Consider the following 15,355-nt stretch of genomic DNA (forward strand, 5'->3'; position numbering starts at 1 on the left):
AGTTCAGTTCTAGTTCAGTTCTAGTTCAGTTCTAGTTCAGTTCTAGTTCAGTTCTGGTTCAGTTCTAGTTCAGTTCTAGTTCAGTTCTAGTTCAGTTCTAGTTTAGTTTTAGTTCAGTTCTGATTTAGTTTCCCCCAAATATTTCAGATCCCCTAAAAGATCCCAAAATTTGTGGTCGCCCACACTGTGATGCCGATAATGATAAATTTAAATACAACGACAATATCTTCAAATATGACTACACTTTACAATTACGAACTGAATTCTCGGGCACTGGAGAAAATACCTCTGACTTGTATCTGAAGGCCAATATAGATGTTTTCTTTCCCAAACCCTGCGAGGGTTACTTACGTATCAATGACGTAAGACTTTTTGATAAAATTGAACATCTGGAGCAGGAAACAAGCGACACAAATTCAAACACCGCCAGTAATGATGTCTATGATTATTATGGTGAATTAGAAAGAAATTCAGATACGGATTTTGGATCTAGTGATGAAAACTCTGAAAGTCCTACTACAAATGAGCATCCCAAGAGTAGAGATTTGGAAAATGATTTAAAAAAGAATCTTTTACGTTTTGCCTTTCATGATGGTTTGATTAGTGAGATTTGTCCCACTTTAGAAGAACCCACCTGGGTATTGAATTTCAAAAAGGGTATACTATCAGCATTCCAAAATACCATGATGCGTTTTGATGTCGATTTTAATACTACTGAAACTGATGTATCGGGTATCTGTAATGTACAGTACACTCTGCAAACCACCGATAATGTGTTTGTTACCATACGCAAAGACAAGGATGTGAAAAGTTGTCGCAATCGTTATTCAACGCATTCAGTATTGCAAACAACACCGTATAACTTCCGTGACGACAAAACTATTTGGCCAATTTTGGATTCACAAAGTTATTGTAACGTAAGTAAAAAGTTTAACATTTGTTTGTGAGTTGATTGTACAAATAGCACAATAGCAAACGTGTTGAGTTGATTTCAATGGTAGTTTTATTTATTTTATTTTACTTTTACTTTCTCTAAATGGTAGTTTACTATTGACAATAACATTTATCGTGACATAAGTTGCTATGAACGTCACCAACTTATACCATTTTCGAATGCCAGTACCGGAGCTGTTACCACTACCACACAAACATTGGAATTTAAGGGAGAAGATACTTTCAGTGTTGGAGAATTTTTGGCTGAAAGTAAGTTTCGAATTGCGTTCTTATAGTTTATTAAATAATGTTGTTTTTTATTCTATTAGACAATGAATTTGTGGAGAAAAGATCTACTTTATTATTCGATCATACTCCCGCTATTAAACCTACTCATGGTGAAATTAAGGCTTCCAGGGATTTGTTAAAGGAAATGTGTGCTGTGGGTTATCCTAAAATTCAAAGAGAATTTATAGAGGTTTTTACCAATTTCCTACAAACTACCAAATATTTGGATTATAAAGCCTTGACTCAACTTTTGGCGCGTTCTGCGGGTATTTGTGAAAATGGAAAGTAAGTTTGGGACATAAATGTGTTTTGAACATCTTGTAAATTATTTCTTAATTTCTAGGAATCACGTTTTGGAATCATTGCCTTATATAGGCAGCACTGCTTCTTATCAATTGATGCGTGATCAAATCATAGCCAATGCTATACCCAAGAGACTGGCTCACAGCTGGATGACTTCGCTGTCGTTTATACAACGTCCCGATGAGGAGACCTTGGAAACTTTCTTTACCATTTTAGAGTTTTCACGTAAGAAAGTAGATCCCGAGTATACATTGGGAGCTTCGGCTGTCATACATAGTTTCTGCAGACACAATGAAAACTGTGGCGAAAACCTTAAAGTCCAACGTATAGTTAATCTTTTGGAAACGGAATTCCTAAGCTTATTCAACATGTATCGTGGCGAGAGACGTACTCGTGAAAGAATGATTATTATTTTGAAGGGTTTGGGTAATATCGGTGTTATGTCTCAGCCTTTTGCCGCCCAATTACAGGAAATTATCACCCAAAACATAACTGCCATGGAGATAAGACTTCAAGCTGTTATAGCCTTCAGACGTGTGGACTGTATGGCATATCGTGAGTTCTTCATGGAATCCTATGCCAACTACACTTTAAACTCAGAAATAAGAATATTCAGTTACCTACAAGCTATGCGCTGTCCTGACTATTTGTCCATTTCTCGTATCAAGAGTATTTTGGAGTATGAAGAAATCAATCAAGTTGGTTCGTTTGTTTGGTCTCATCTTAAGAATTTGGCCAAATCTTCTTCACCCATACGTATAGAGGCTCAGGGTTTACTGCTCAATGATGATCTATCCGATAAATTTAAGCTGGACATACGTAAATTCTCTCGTAACTATGAGCACTCTCTTTTCTTTGATGAATATAACTTTGGTAAGTTGGAAAAGAAAGCGAAAAAACCAAGAAAGTTGTGTTAACTCATTAATCCTTTTAGGCACCACCACGGATTTGAATTTGTTATTTGGCACTGATTCCTATTTGCCACGCATGGCTACTTTGAACTTTACCAGTGAGCTTTTTGGTCAGGCAGTAAACTTTTGGGAAATATCTGCTAGAGCCGAAGGTTTCGAAGAAATGGTTTCCACGGTATTTGGTCCTAAAGGTCCGCTTAATAGAGAGTTCTTCCGCAAAAAGTTTTCCTTCTTAAATAAACTATTAGGCACCGAAAGTTCGGAGGATGATGGTAAATTTTAAACTTAACATAACCTATAAAACTTATTTAAATTCTTGATTGCTTGCAGATACCTTGGAAAACTTATTAAATTTAGATACTTTGCGTTTAAAACGTGATGTCTCCGACGATGAAGAGGAAAACTTTGAAGAGGATTATGAATTTGAAGAAGACTTAAGTCGCACCAAACGTTCCACCACACCAGAAAATGAGGGACGCAAGGATAAGGTACAAAAACAAGTGCGCGATATGGGCTACAAACTTAATTACAACTACAACAATCCTAAAGCTCAAATTGGCTTACGTATATTTGGCAATGATTTGCGCCATTATTCGCTAGAGGGAAATATGGAATTTATGGCTTTCGCCAAAGAATTTGATCCCTTCCAACAAATTGCCAAAATATTATCGGGGCAAGAAATAACCTATACCAAATCGAATGTCTTATTGGATGCTTCCTACAGCGTACCCTTGGCTATAGGTTTGGCTTTGTCCATTAATGCGTTTGGTGCTTCTTCGGTAGATTTTCGTGTATCTGGTAATTTGGATCGTGTAGAACCAGCTACAGATTGGCATTTCGATTTGGAGGGTAAATTTAAACCCTCAGTATCAGTAGATGTCATTACTTCCATACAAGCTGATATGTTTTATGCCGTTTCGGGCATTAAAGTCAAGAGTAACTTGTACTCGAACTCGGAAATTGAAGCAAAACTTAAAGTAAGAGGCAAAAATCTGGTATCATTCTCATTCGATTTGCCTCAGGATACTAATGAAATCTTTAGTGCTCGTTCCGAGCTTTTGGTGCTTAAAGAAGATAAGGCAATTCCCCAAGCTGGCATAGAAGCACGTCGCTCCAATAGCAGCTGTACTTGGCCGGTATTAGATCAAGCTATAGGCCTACAATTGTGCTCTTACTTCAGTGTTCCTGACTTGGCCAACTCCTCGGATAAGGTTTATCCCAGTTTGCTTTTAAGTGGTCCCACAAATTTCAGTGTTATTTTGAAAAAGTCCGATCTAACTGCCAAAAAATATGTCTTTGAATATAACTGGGATCAGGTAATCAATGATTCTAGTTTCTCTTTGGTCTTCCATACACCAGGTTCTGCTGCCAAACGTTTGTTAGTTACTAATGTTACCACTACGCCGGATGCCTTTAATGCTTCCGTAGCTTTTGTTAATGCCAATACTAGAGTTTCTGCAGGTTGCAATTATAACAGCCATCCCGATGATCGCCGACTAGATGTTTTCCTCGACACGAATGGTAATCGTAGTTTTGATTTGAACATGGAACTTAAACGCTGGCAAGATCGTACCGCCTGGATGTATAAACCGAAAATGTTGTTGGCCATTAATGGTGTCAATGTTACGGGTCTCATAGGCACCATTAGAATCAATGAAAAGAATGGCATAACACAAAATGACTTTGAATTATCATTCGAAACTAAAAAATTACAGGCCATGGTAAAGGGTAACTTTGTACAGACTGAAATTACCACCTCTACTAATCTAACGGTCAACTACAGATTCCAAGCCAATAAAATTGAAACCATCAACTTTGATGGTAAATTAGTTAATACGGGTGACAAATCCAAAACCGAATACAGAGGCAATGTTAAACTTAAGACTTCAGCTTATCCTAAGCTGAACTTTGTTTCCAATGCCACCTGGTTAAGTTTACAGGGACACACAGAGGGAGTGGTGACCTATAATAATGATCCTTATTTGGTAAACCCTGATCACACCAGCTCAGTTCGTTTAATATTTGCACGCTCTTATTCGGAAGATCTACTTTTGGAGGGTTCTCACACTCGGGCCAGTTTTGAGGTTAAGATACCCAAATCAAAGGTGGACTTCAAGGTTTCCTTAAAGTATGTTTAATAAAGATTCATACTCAAAAAAAATGTACTAATTTATAGCATTTTACAGACATGAAGAACGCAGTAAAAATGGTACTGAACACAATGTATTATTGGGCTTACGATATGCTCCGGAAAAAGAAGCCACCGGCTTGTTCTCTATTCACCTGCCCAGAAGAAGCCTATTCGCCATAGATGCTTATGTCAATGTAACTGTACCGGAGTTCAATTCCTGCACCGCTAGAATTAAGCTGACAGAAGTTACTAGCAAGAGTTATATGGTAGGTTTTTTTGCAATATAATTCAGTTCTTCTGTTTATTCCTTTCTTTTAATCTTATAGATTAACCTTAATGGCTCCTGGTTTACGGGTCATTCCATCTCTCTTAAAGGCAACTACAAAGACAAAAGTTCTAGGGTTCAAAGTTTACATCATTTGAAACTGGTAGTAGAAAGTCCTTCCTTTAAGGTGACCTCTCTAAATGTGGTATATCGTCGTAATCAAATGATATTATTTACTGATGTACAAACTCGTTATGGAGTCGATCCTTATGGCTTAACCGTGCAGTACAATGGAAATGAGGTAAACAAAAATGCCAATGCTGAAATTCGCTTAAAGGTCAAAGAAAAAGATTACTGGCTAAATGCTAAACTCTTATCGGAACAACCCAAACTACTGCAAGTTGAAATACATTTGGATAAATTGCGTGATATACACATTAAATTGGGTCTACTCTCTATAGAGCAAAGAAAGGAATTGTCTTTGGAATTGAAATGGGATGCCAATCGTGATCCTTCTCAGCGTTTGGGTCTTTTGGCAGAATTCAATAATCCCGGAAATAGGCGTTATGAGGGCAACGTAATGGTCACCTATCCTGATAGAACTATAAGCTGCGGTTTTGATGCCTTTACAGGAGGACCACAATATTATGGTTCAGCTCGTGCCAGTTGGAGTGTTAGTGAAATGGTGGTATTTACCTATAATGCAGGCGTAATGCCTGGTAAACAAATGCATAATTGGATACAAGCCGAACTTTCTACACCCTTCCAAGGTTGGCGTAAGAATAGTGTTAATGCTGGTGTTTATAATAGAGGAAACCTGATACTGGCCAATACTACTCTCATATGGGCTGATGACCAAATTTTGGAATTGGGTTATAAGAGTGATTATGAAATGGTGGAACCTATTGTAAGCTTTGATATTTACTTTGGTATCAATAGTACCGTCAAGGATATACCCATTATAAATGTTAAGGTTAAACACTGGCAGGATATGAAAAAGTTTGATAGTGTTTTGAATCTGCGCTATAGTGGCGCTAACGAAACGCTTAATGTCTATAGCATTAAATCTTTGTGGGAATTGGCTCAAAGTGCTAAAACACAAAACATTTCGGGTACCGTATTTTTGGTTACACCATTTGAGGGCTATCGTAAAGGTGGCCTGGCTGCCAAGTTCATGTTGAATGATAAACGTGAAATACAGGGAGCAGCTTCTTTGGACTTTGAGATACGCGAATTTACATTGGCTATAGATGGTTATGTTAGAAAATTCTCGGATAATATGTTAACAGTTAATATTACCACTCCCTTGGAGAAATTCCGCACTATTAATGGTCGGTTCGGTTTGAATGAAAAGAAACATCATGCAGTAGCCGAAGTTAGGGCACCCACAGCAGCCCTGGGAGCCGAGGTTCTATTCGATATTATTTCACTTATGAATTTCGATGTTAAATTAAGTGTAGCCACACCCATAGAAAGCTTCCAGCAGGCAGCTTTATTCGCTAAAATTAAAACCGAAACTGTGGATTTAAGAGGCATGTGGAATAATGCTACATTAGGTTTTACTGGAGTCTGGCGTATGGATAATATAGCCGATTTTGAATACTCTTACAAAGTATTTACTCCTTTGCCGGGTTTTGAAGAAAATGGCTTCATAGCCAAGTTTAAAAAAGAGAATGTGTTTGTTTTCTATTTACACGGCAAGTTATCCAAATACAAGTTGGGCTTCAAGATTAATGGTCATCCCAAATCAAAACTTTTAACCCAATTGGGTGGCAATAAAATTGAATTGGAACTTTTGTACGATGATGATTTTCAACCGCCGAAAATCGATTCCGAAGATTATGATATGGATGATATAGAATATGATGAGTTCTTGTCGTACTTTGTGGAGTTTGAGATAGATACATTGGTTTGGCCTACGGTAGAAGGCTTTGGCGATATTCAAGAAGTCATGGATTATTATATTGTCGTGGGTAATCTTCAATTGCCACAGGGACGTATCGATCTTAAGGATCGTTTATATTATCCGGATTATATTAATGTTATTAATGTCTTGACTGTTACTACACCATTTGAAGTGGCTAAAGAAGTTAAGTCTATAGTGGAATATCACATCGATTTGGACTACAATTTCCTCTATGATAAAATGCATTTCATTGTCAGCAATGGTGGGGATGAACCCGCAATAACCGGTTTTGAGCTTAACTATACCAAAATTGATGATTCTGTCAAACCCAAAGAGCATAATTTGCAAATCAATATTAAAACACCATTTGAAACCTTAAAGGATATGAATATTTGGGGTAGATTGGAAATGGAAATGGGTAATATTTACAAGGGTAATATTTCCTCACGCACTGCCTCAACCTTCCTCTCATTGGCCGGTTCTGTAGAGGTGGAAGAAAACTTTTTAGAAACTTCAGTGGGTATTTTGCTTAACACCAATGTTATTCCCCACTATGCCTGTAGGGCATACTTTAAAAAGGATTTCTCCCAAATTGACAATTCTGTGGACATACAATTTGTGGTGACAGACAATGATGTGATTAATGAACTGCAAATTGAAACTGCTTGGCGCAAAGATCCCGGTCATTTAGTAAATGTAGATGGCAGAGTTAAAACCACCATGTTACCCTTGCAGTTAGTGGAAACTAATTTACAAATTACTAAAAGTTCTAATCCCCAGCTCAGCTTTGATTTGGGTTTTGTTAGCCAAACCGGTCATAGAATTGAATATGGCACCCGGGCCAACAAAAAAGATGATATTTTCAATGTAGAAGTCTGGACACCCATAGAGAATTTCCGTAATATCTCCATGCATGGTTCATTGATACAAAATCGTAATAACCCCAAAGAATATCATGTTAGTGGTAATCTTTATCGTAATATGGTCACTTACGCTCTAAATGGTGTCATCAGAATGGCAGAAAATTATCCCACAGATACACGTCTAAGAGTACAACCCAAATCGGGAGGTCGTGATGGTGTAATTGAACTGAGCATCACTGAAGCTGGCGGCAATCAAAAGGGCTATAATTTCCAATTTAGTGCCATAGAAGATGGTGAAATGTGTCAAATTTCCGGAGGTTACTCACAAAGCGAGGAATCTGGCATGGACTTTTCGGTACTCGTACAATCTTCTTTGCCCGAAATTAAACGTATTAACTTCAATGGCAAATTGAGACCACGTGAAAAGGGTCACGTTATTGGTGATATATCTTTGGAAACCCCCTGGAAGGAGTTGGGTATAGACTCGGTCAAATTGCATTCGGATATAGCTATACGCAAGGATAGCGGTAATATAGGAGGAGAGTACCGTATAGGCCCCAATATAGGAAGAGGCAATTGTATTTGGTCTTGGATTTGGGCTGAAAATATGCAACTCACTTTGGAAAGTTATATGGAACGACCTGAAGCTAATCCCAGAATTGTGCATGCCAGCGCTAAATACATTAATCCAGATAAAAACTATTTGCGTTTAGTGACCGGAGCTAAACTAGATGTTGACTCCAAATGGAAATTGGCGGTTAATGGTACCATGAACTATCGTTCTTCGGATGATTTACAGGCCAATATAGTTACCTTACTGCCACAGCCAATAGGTGATGTACATAACTTTGGCCTGCGATATCGTGGTAATTTGGTTAGCAAACAAGGTGTCCAGCCCGAATTATTCCTTGAGGGAAAATATCTTTCTCAAGAAGCTAAACGTAAATATTTGGGTCGTGTATCGTATAGAAATACCACCGATTTACAGGGTATGGGTCATGTTGAATGGGGTGTTGATACTGATATCTCCACGGTGGAAGGTGACTTCCAGATGTTGCGCAAAGATCTAGCCAGACGTGAGTTCTATGCTAAATTGATAACACCCAAATTTAAGGAACAGGATACCTTCTTCATGAAGGGTAATTACGATTTGAGACGAGATGAATATCATACTTTGGCGTAAGTAAATAATGGTTGTAAAATTTTGGATTTATAACACAATTCGGTTTTTTTCACTAGCTGCACTATCGATTATCCGGCCTCCCGGCCTATAGCAGACATGGATGTAGCCTATAAAACCATATCCAATATGTATGGCTTTGTTAACAGCACCACGCCATTCCTTAATGTCAGTTGGTTTAAGGGAGACTTTAATTTTACCACACAAGGGTAATATTTTCTATAATTTGTTTTAAATTAAAATATCTTTTTAATATAAACTCTTTCAGACCTGAAACCTATCGCTTTTTCGAAGGCTCTTGGCCCTCTGATAGCTCCTATTTTAAACTACATAGTTTCTATCATGGTCAAGAACTCGAACATAATCTTAAGGGCAACATTGAAATGGAAATACCTTTAACTACGCGCCATAGAGCTGATATTGAATACGGTCTTAATGAAAAACCAGACTTGGATAAGGGTTTCCTTAAAATAAACTACAATGAAAAACAAATTCTCAATGGAGTTTACAAATGCGTAGAGCAACATGATCCCCTGCATGTCATTACCACCGATATAACTGTGGAGAATGAAATGAAACCTTTGGGAATACATTATGTCAATACTAAAGATATGGCAAAACCGGGAGAATCTTTGGACATTAAGCACATACAAATATTTGAATTAAAAAATGTGGAAAACTTTAACTTAACCGGAGAGTTGTATACTACAACTAAGATAAATGGCCAGGAATTTAAAATCGTGGCCATACATCCTAATCGTACTGTGGTTTTGACCACCAACTATGAGGAGGATAGTGAGAAAATGGTCAAGCATCGCAGTAAATTGGAATTGTCACAGACAGCTTGGATTGGTTATAATTTAGAATTGAGTAATTATACAGTGGTAAGTTGGGATCAACCAAGTGTGTTTTTTCTGTCTAAATATTTACATTTTTTCCTGTTACTTGCTTCCTTTCAGCCCGGCAATGACTCACGCAAATTTGTCATAGACCTTTCTTATCCAAAACGTACCTTATCCACTGAGGGTTGGTATTATAATACCGAAAGTAAATTCTTCTCTGACATTGAATTCAAATGGACCAATCCCGAATCTTTCGATGAGGATGATGTTTTGAAAGTGGTACGCACCGCAGTTTTGTGGCAAGATGAACCTTTACGTAGGGGAGATAAGGAACGTCAATCCTTGTTGGTAACCATTGGTCATCCATATTTGGAGAAAGATGTTACCCTAAAGGCCAACTATCATCGCAACAATGTGGAATTACTAAAGACAGATTTGATGATTGACTATTCTGATGATAAGGATCATGCTATTGTTATGGGTGCTGTTTTAAAGGATATGTATCAAGAATTTGGCTACACCAACTACACTTTCAAATTCTTTGCTCATCATATAGCCTCAGAATTGGATGTGCAGGTCAATGGTACTTTGGCTGCTAAATCGTCTTACTATAAAACAGAATCATATGCCAACTATAAACGTTCTTTCTATCCGGAAAAACATGGCAAGTTTTTGGCTTTATTGGATTTGAATCGCAAGGAGATCGAATATATTGTAGGTTTTCTCACTTATGTTCTTATATTTAAAACTAAATTGTGTTTTTCTTTTAACTTCCAGCGCAACTCTCCTTATCGTTCGGTAAGATTTTGGGCCATACCTACTATTAATCATCCGGTATATGGTCTTAATGCCACTGTATGGGATACTCCTGATACCAATAATACTGGTTATATTATTGTGGATATTTTGAATAAATTTGCCCGAGCTGAGGTTAATCTAACCGAAGATGCTAGTCAAAATTTGCAGCTTATAGGTTCTATACCTGATGCTCGTAGTGGCTATTTGGATATTTGGAGAAATTATGAGGAGATACGTATTATCGATATTAGCTCTTATTTGAAAATGAATCATTCACGCTTGATCACTGGACGTTTCCATTGGCGCCCTAAAATCAAACAAGAAGTTAAAGAGAAATTCCATTCAATTGGCTCCTCGGTTTACAACTCCTTTTCGGAGGGCATAGACTTTTGGGTTAAGTCTTTGTATAGTGAAACTATAGAAGCTGTAGGCATTATTTGGGACACCTCCAAGGGCTACAATCAAAGATTCTTCGATGATATTGGCAAATTGAGTGTATTGGAAGAGGATTTAGATGATTTACGTTTGTTTGTCAATCAGTCCTATGAGGCCAATGATTTCTATATCAAAACTGTGGTTAACTTTACTTTGACCATCATTGACGAGTTAGCCATACGTGATCATATTGAGTCATTGCCCAAAATATTCTCCGAACTTTGGCAAGCTATGGGCGATTCTGGCAAAGCTTTGCGCAACAGCGTTGTCTGGTTGATCGAAACCATTAAGAAGACCTATAATAATGTGTTGGAAACTATTAGTCGTTTCTTGCATGGCGATTCTTTGCAATACTTGTCTGGCCTGCTGGAGAAGGGTGTGCATAAGTATGATAAATTTATTAAGGATTTACATATCTCCTTTATCAAATATGTCGAGAATTTATGGAACAAATTCTGGTCTATGATGTCCAATTACTGGCGTGGTGTACTGAAACGTTTGGAGCCTCATATCTTCAAGTTTATCAGTCATGTTGAGTCGGCTTTGTGGAATTTAAGCAAGGAATTGTTCGATTTTATTTACAAGAGAACCAATGAATTGGCTGAGTCTCCTTATTTCAATAAGGTATCCAGTTTTACCCAAGACGTAGATCGTTTGTACAGAGATATTAAGTCTAATGATGCCATAACAAATATTAAAAAATACTCCCTGATTGCTTGGAATTTCATTAAGGAGAAATATTTCAAATTGGTGCCTTTTGGAGCGGAACTCAATGAGGTGTTGACGGAAATTTGGGAAGAGATTAAGGAATTGCAAAAAATAGAGCAGGTAGAGTTGGCCATACAGAAGTATAGAGAAGTAATGGCCAAATTGGAGTGGGTGGCCGAGGAATTGCAGTTTGAGGCAAGATTACATGAATTGTACGCTTTAATAGCTAATAAATTGCGCAATTATGCTACCAATGCTTTGGAAACTGCCGATATGTATAGAGAAGCCAAAACGAAATTTATATTTGATCCCGAAATGGGCATTATTGATTTGGAACAAAAATTACCCATGTCTTGGCATGCTTTTAATGAAACACCTAAATTTGAGGAAATTCCTGAATATAAATTCCTGGCGAAGGCTCAAAACATTTTGAGTACCACGAATTCTTCGGTGATACGCAGTATCTACAATATGAGACAACATTTGGATCCTAAGACTTGGTTGCCACCATACTACTGTAAGTTTGGAATAATTAAGTGGAAGTGAAAAATTTATTTTAAACTTATCTCAACATTACAGCTCGTGCCTTGTTGATAGACTCTCGGCATTACATGACCTTTGACAAACGTTTTGTGGGTTTGAATTTGCGTTTCGAGCAAATGTCGGGCAGCCAGCGAAACCGTCAATGTTCTTACTTATTGACTCATGACTTCTTCCAGGGTAATTTCACTTTAATGCTAGAACCTTCGGTAAGTTTTGTGAATTTAATGCTAGATCAAAAGATGGGTATTTATTATTGTATAACTTTTAGGCCAGTGTTAGTAACAGTGATACAGTGGCCACTAGGAAATTGAACTTCATAGCCAATGGTGAATTAATAGAGATCGATTTGGGCACTGATGTAAGTGTAATCTCTTTGCTTATAATGATTAAAGATTAAATTGTTGAAATATATTGACTTCCTTTAGCGTATAACCATTAATGGCGATCAAAAGTCCCTGCTACCTTTGAAACTTAATGATGTCACTATATCCCGTGATCTGGATATACTATCCATTAACTCCGATACTGAATTCAGTTTGAGCTGTAATGTTCAGTTCGATTTGTGTTGGTTTGAGGTCAGTGGCTGGTACTTCGGTAAAACCGCCGGTGTATTGGGTACCATGAACAATGAAATCTTTGATGAATTCACCACTTCCCACAATCAAATTACCAAAAATCCTGCCGAGTTCACTGATTCGTGGAGTGTGGAGAGTTGTAAACAAAAAATGAAACCCAATACACTAGCACCCACTGTGCCAGAAGTTGTAAGCAAAGTTTGTGATTATTACTTTAAATCGGGCATGTTATCGGCCTGTGCTGATACCGTGGATATAGAACCTTTCTATGATATTTGTTTGGATTTGGGCAGTAATTCGAATGCTGTACGTCCTGGTCATCCAGCGAATAAGGGAGCCTGTACAGCGGCTTTGGCCTATATAGAAGCCTGTACAAGTGCCAAAATACCCATGAGAGTACCCGATCAATGTGTTTAGTAAGTAGAGAGTTAGACCTTTAAACTATTTGGAATATTAAATAAAAATTTCTTTCATCTTTAGTTGTCAATTGACAAATGGCTCTTATGTACCCGAGGGCACCTTTGTAGAGTTGACTGCTGCAGATGTGCCACGCAGCAGTGATGTTGTTTTCATTGTAGAGGCCAAACCCTGCAATACAAACTTAACGGAGAATAAGAATATCATGTCAATTGTGTCCACCTTAGAGGAACAACTATTGGCTCATAAAATCTCCAACAATCGGTAAGTTGTTTTTTGTCTTAAACTAAAGAAAATGTTTAACTTTTCTTTTTATAGCTATGCCGTGGTTACTTTTGGTGGAGTGGCTCCTTTCGACAAGCCACGCAGCATTTACTATGAAAACTCTGTTTTCACCCATGACTTTAATAATTTGGCCAAATATTTCGCTCACATAGACACCACCAATGGCACTAATAATGATATACTACAAGCCATATCCACTGCCTCTCGTTTGAACTTCCGTCCGGGAGTATCGAAAACTTTTATACTCTTGACCTGTAGTGACTGTGCTGCTCGTCATATGCGTTTCGATTACAGTTCCATTTTACAATACATGCGTGAGGAGGGTGTTAACCTGCATATTTTGGCAGATACTGAATTTGATTTTGAGAAAACACGCAAACTAAGACACTTCTTTGGTCTGGATCGCGAGTTGGTGTATTCGAAACGTTTCCCTGAGGGTGACAATGCTACTCGGGCACAGCTGCGTATACCCAAGAGTAATTTGGGTATTTGCATACCTTTGGCTTTGGAGACTAATGGTTCGGTATTTAGTGCCCGCAAATTGTTGCCCAAATTTAAATATCCCATCAAGAGATTTGCCACCATATTTGCTAAGCGAGTAGCCAAGAGTGCTGCGCCACCAGCCAATCAAACCTGTGAGTGTTCGGGTCATAATACGGGTGTCTCATATATGGCCTGTTCACCCAGTACAGATACCGTAGAAGATTTGGATATAGAGGATTATGTAAGTTTAATAATAATTTAATATAGAATTGATTTTGTTAATATTTTCATCCTTTTTTCTTAAATAATTAAAGGACTTCCAATTTAACGGCTGGGAATGGGATGATGTTTCCAATGAAATGGATTCTTAATTTTAGTAAATTTTGTATATCATCAGTTGCCATTTAATTAGATTTTAGGTTGAATTTTTTATATATGTATGTAATTCAGAAAAAAACATATATTTTGAATTTTATACTTTTTGTTATAAATAAATTTTATGAAAAAGTAATCAAAAACTATTCTATAATATAACAGTTAAAAATGAAACATTATTTTTGTTTTAAACCATATAGTCAAGACTAAAACCTATTACAATTTCAAAAGCTTTAAGCTAAAAGCTGTTACTACAAAGCTAATTTCAAAGTTTTCCAATTTCTACTATCATCGTCAACGGATATACATAACTATTTAGAATGTGGAACTAAGGCTACAAGTGGCTTCATAATGACACTTGGTTCCAAACATAAAAAACCTACACATACATAGAAATATTTACATTCATACACATGAATGTATAGATGTAAGTATTTTAACCATGAGTAAATTTTGAGTACAAATAATTGAAACAGAAAAGTTCGTTAAACTTTAAGCACTCGATTTCCAACATATTTGTCAACACAATTTTCCTTCAAATACATACACAGACCATAAAACAATTTCCTTATTCTTATGTCTTGTTCATAAAGACTTTGTGGTTGATTTTCTTCGCATTTTCATTGTCTCTTAAAGTTACTTAAAGGGCCACTGGCATTAATTTTGTTCACACAACTGCTTAAGGAATTAATTACATAAAGTTAATCGAATTAGATTTGTTATAAATTAAAAATAAATTGATCAAAACTTTTGCCTACATACATATCTGTCATTGGTCAGTTGAGCTATGTGTTTGTGCCATATACCCCCGATAAACTGTTGCACTGTGTGGGACACAAAAAAAATAATTAGGTCGACCACATCCTAAGGGAGGTCATTAAGATATAGATAAATGTTGCAGAAATTAAATTATATTAATATAATAAAAATGTTACAGTAAATTCTTAGAAATAAAAAGAATTTACAAAAAAAATTAAATTTATAAAATTATTTTTTATTCTGCCCCAGTTCAGTTCTAGTTAAGTTCTAGTTAAGTTCTAGTTCAGTTCTAGTTCAGTTCTAGTTCTAGTTCAGTTCTAGTTCAGTTCTAGTTCAGTTCTAGTTCAGTTCTAGT

General features: G+C 36.9%; 1 protein-coding gene across 1 annotated transcript in view; it reads left to right on the plus strand.

Moving 5' to 3' along the window:
- LOC111680291 (apolipophorins) overlaps window positions 1-14,361 on the plus strand; it is a 36,628-nt gene extending 22,267 nt beyond the window's left edge. The window contains exons 2-19 of the mRNA XM_046956193.1: window positions 148-917; window positions 1,044-1,203; window positions 1,263-1,506; window positions 1,565-2,397; window positions 2,459-2,707; window positions 2,766-4,563; window positions 4,622-4,832; window positions 4,893-8,779; window positions 8,840-8,989; window positions 9,049-9,664; window positions 9,740-10,336; window positions 10,400-12,080; window positions 12,143-12,312; window positions 12,375-12,464; window positions 12,532-13,097; window positions 13,162-13,362; window positions 13,417-14,107; window positions 14,181-14,361. Of these exons, the coding sequence (XP_046812149.1) occupies window positions 148-917; window positions 1,044-1,203; window positions 1,263-1,506; window positions 1,565-2,397; window positions 2,459-2,707; window positions 2,766-4,563; window positions 4,622-4,832; window positions 4,893-8,779; window positions 8,840-8,989; window positions 9,049-9,664; window positions 9,740-10,336; window positions 10,400-12,080; window positions 12,143-12,312; window positions 12,375-12,464; window positions 12,532-13,097; window positions 13,162-13,362; window positions 13,417-14,107; window positions 14,181-14,237 (12,971 nt within the window). The 3' untranslated portion in view covers window positions 14,238-14,361. The remainder of the gene's footprint in view (window positions 1-147; window positions 918-1,043; window positions 1,204-1,262; window positions 1,507-1,564; window positions 2,398-2,458; window positions 2,708-2,765; window positions 4,564-4,621; window positions 4,833-4,892; window positions 8,780-8,839; window positions 8,990-9,048; window positions 9,665-9,739; window positions 10,337-10,399; window positions 12,081-12,142; window positions 12,313-12,374; window positions 12,465-12,531; window positions 13,098-13,161; window positions 13,363-13,416; window positions 14,108-14,180) is intronic.
- The last annotated feature ends 994 nt before the right edge of the window (window positions 14,362-15,355 follow it).

The sequence above is a fragment of the Lucilia cuprina genome, chromosome 2 (assembly GCF_022045245.1).
Source record: "Lucilia cuprina isolate Lc7/37 chromosome 2, ASM2204524v1, whole genome shotgun sequence".
In the NCBI taxonomy this organism is placed as follows: domain Eukaryota; kingdom Metazoa; phylum Arthropoda; class Insecta; order Diptera; family Calliphoridae; genus Lucilia; species Lucilia cuprina.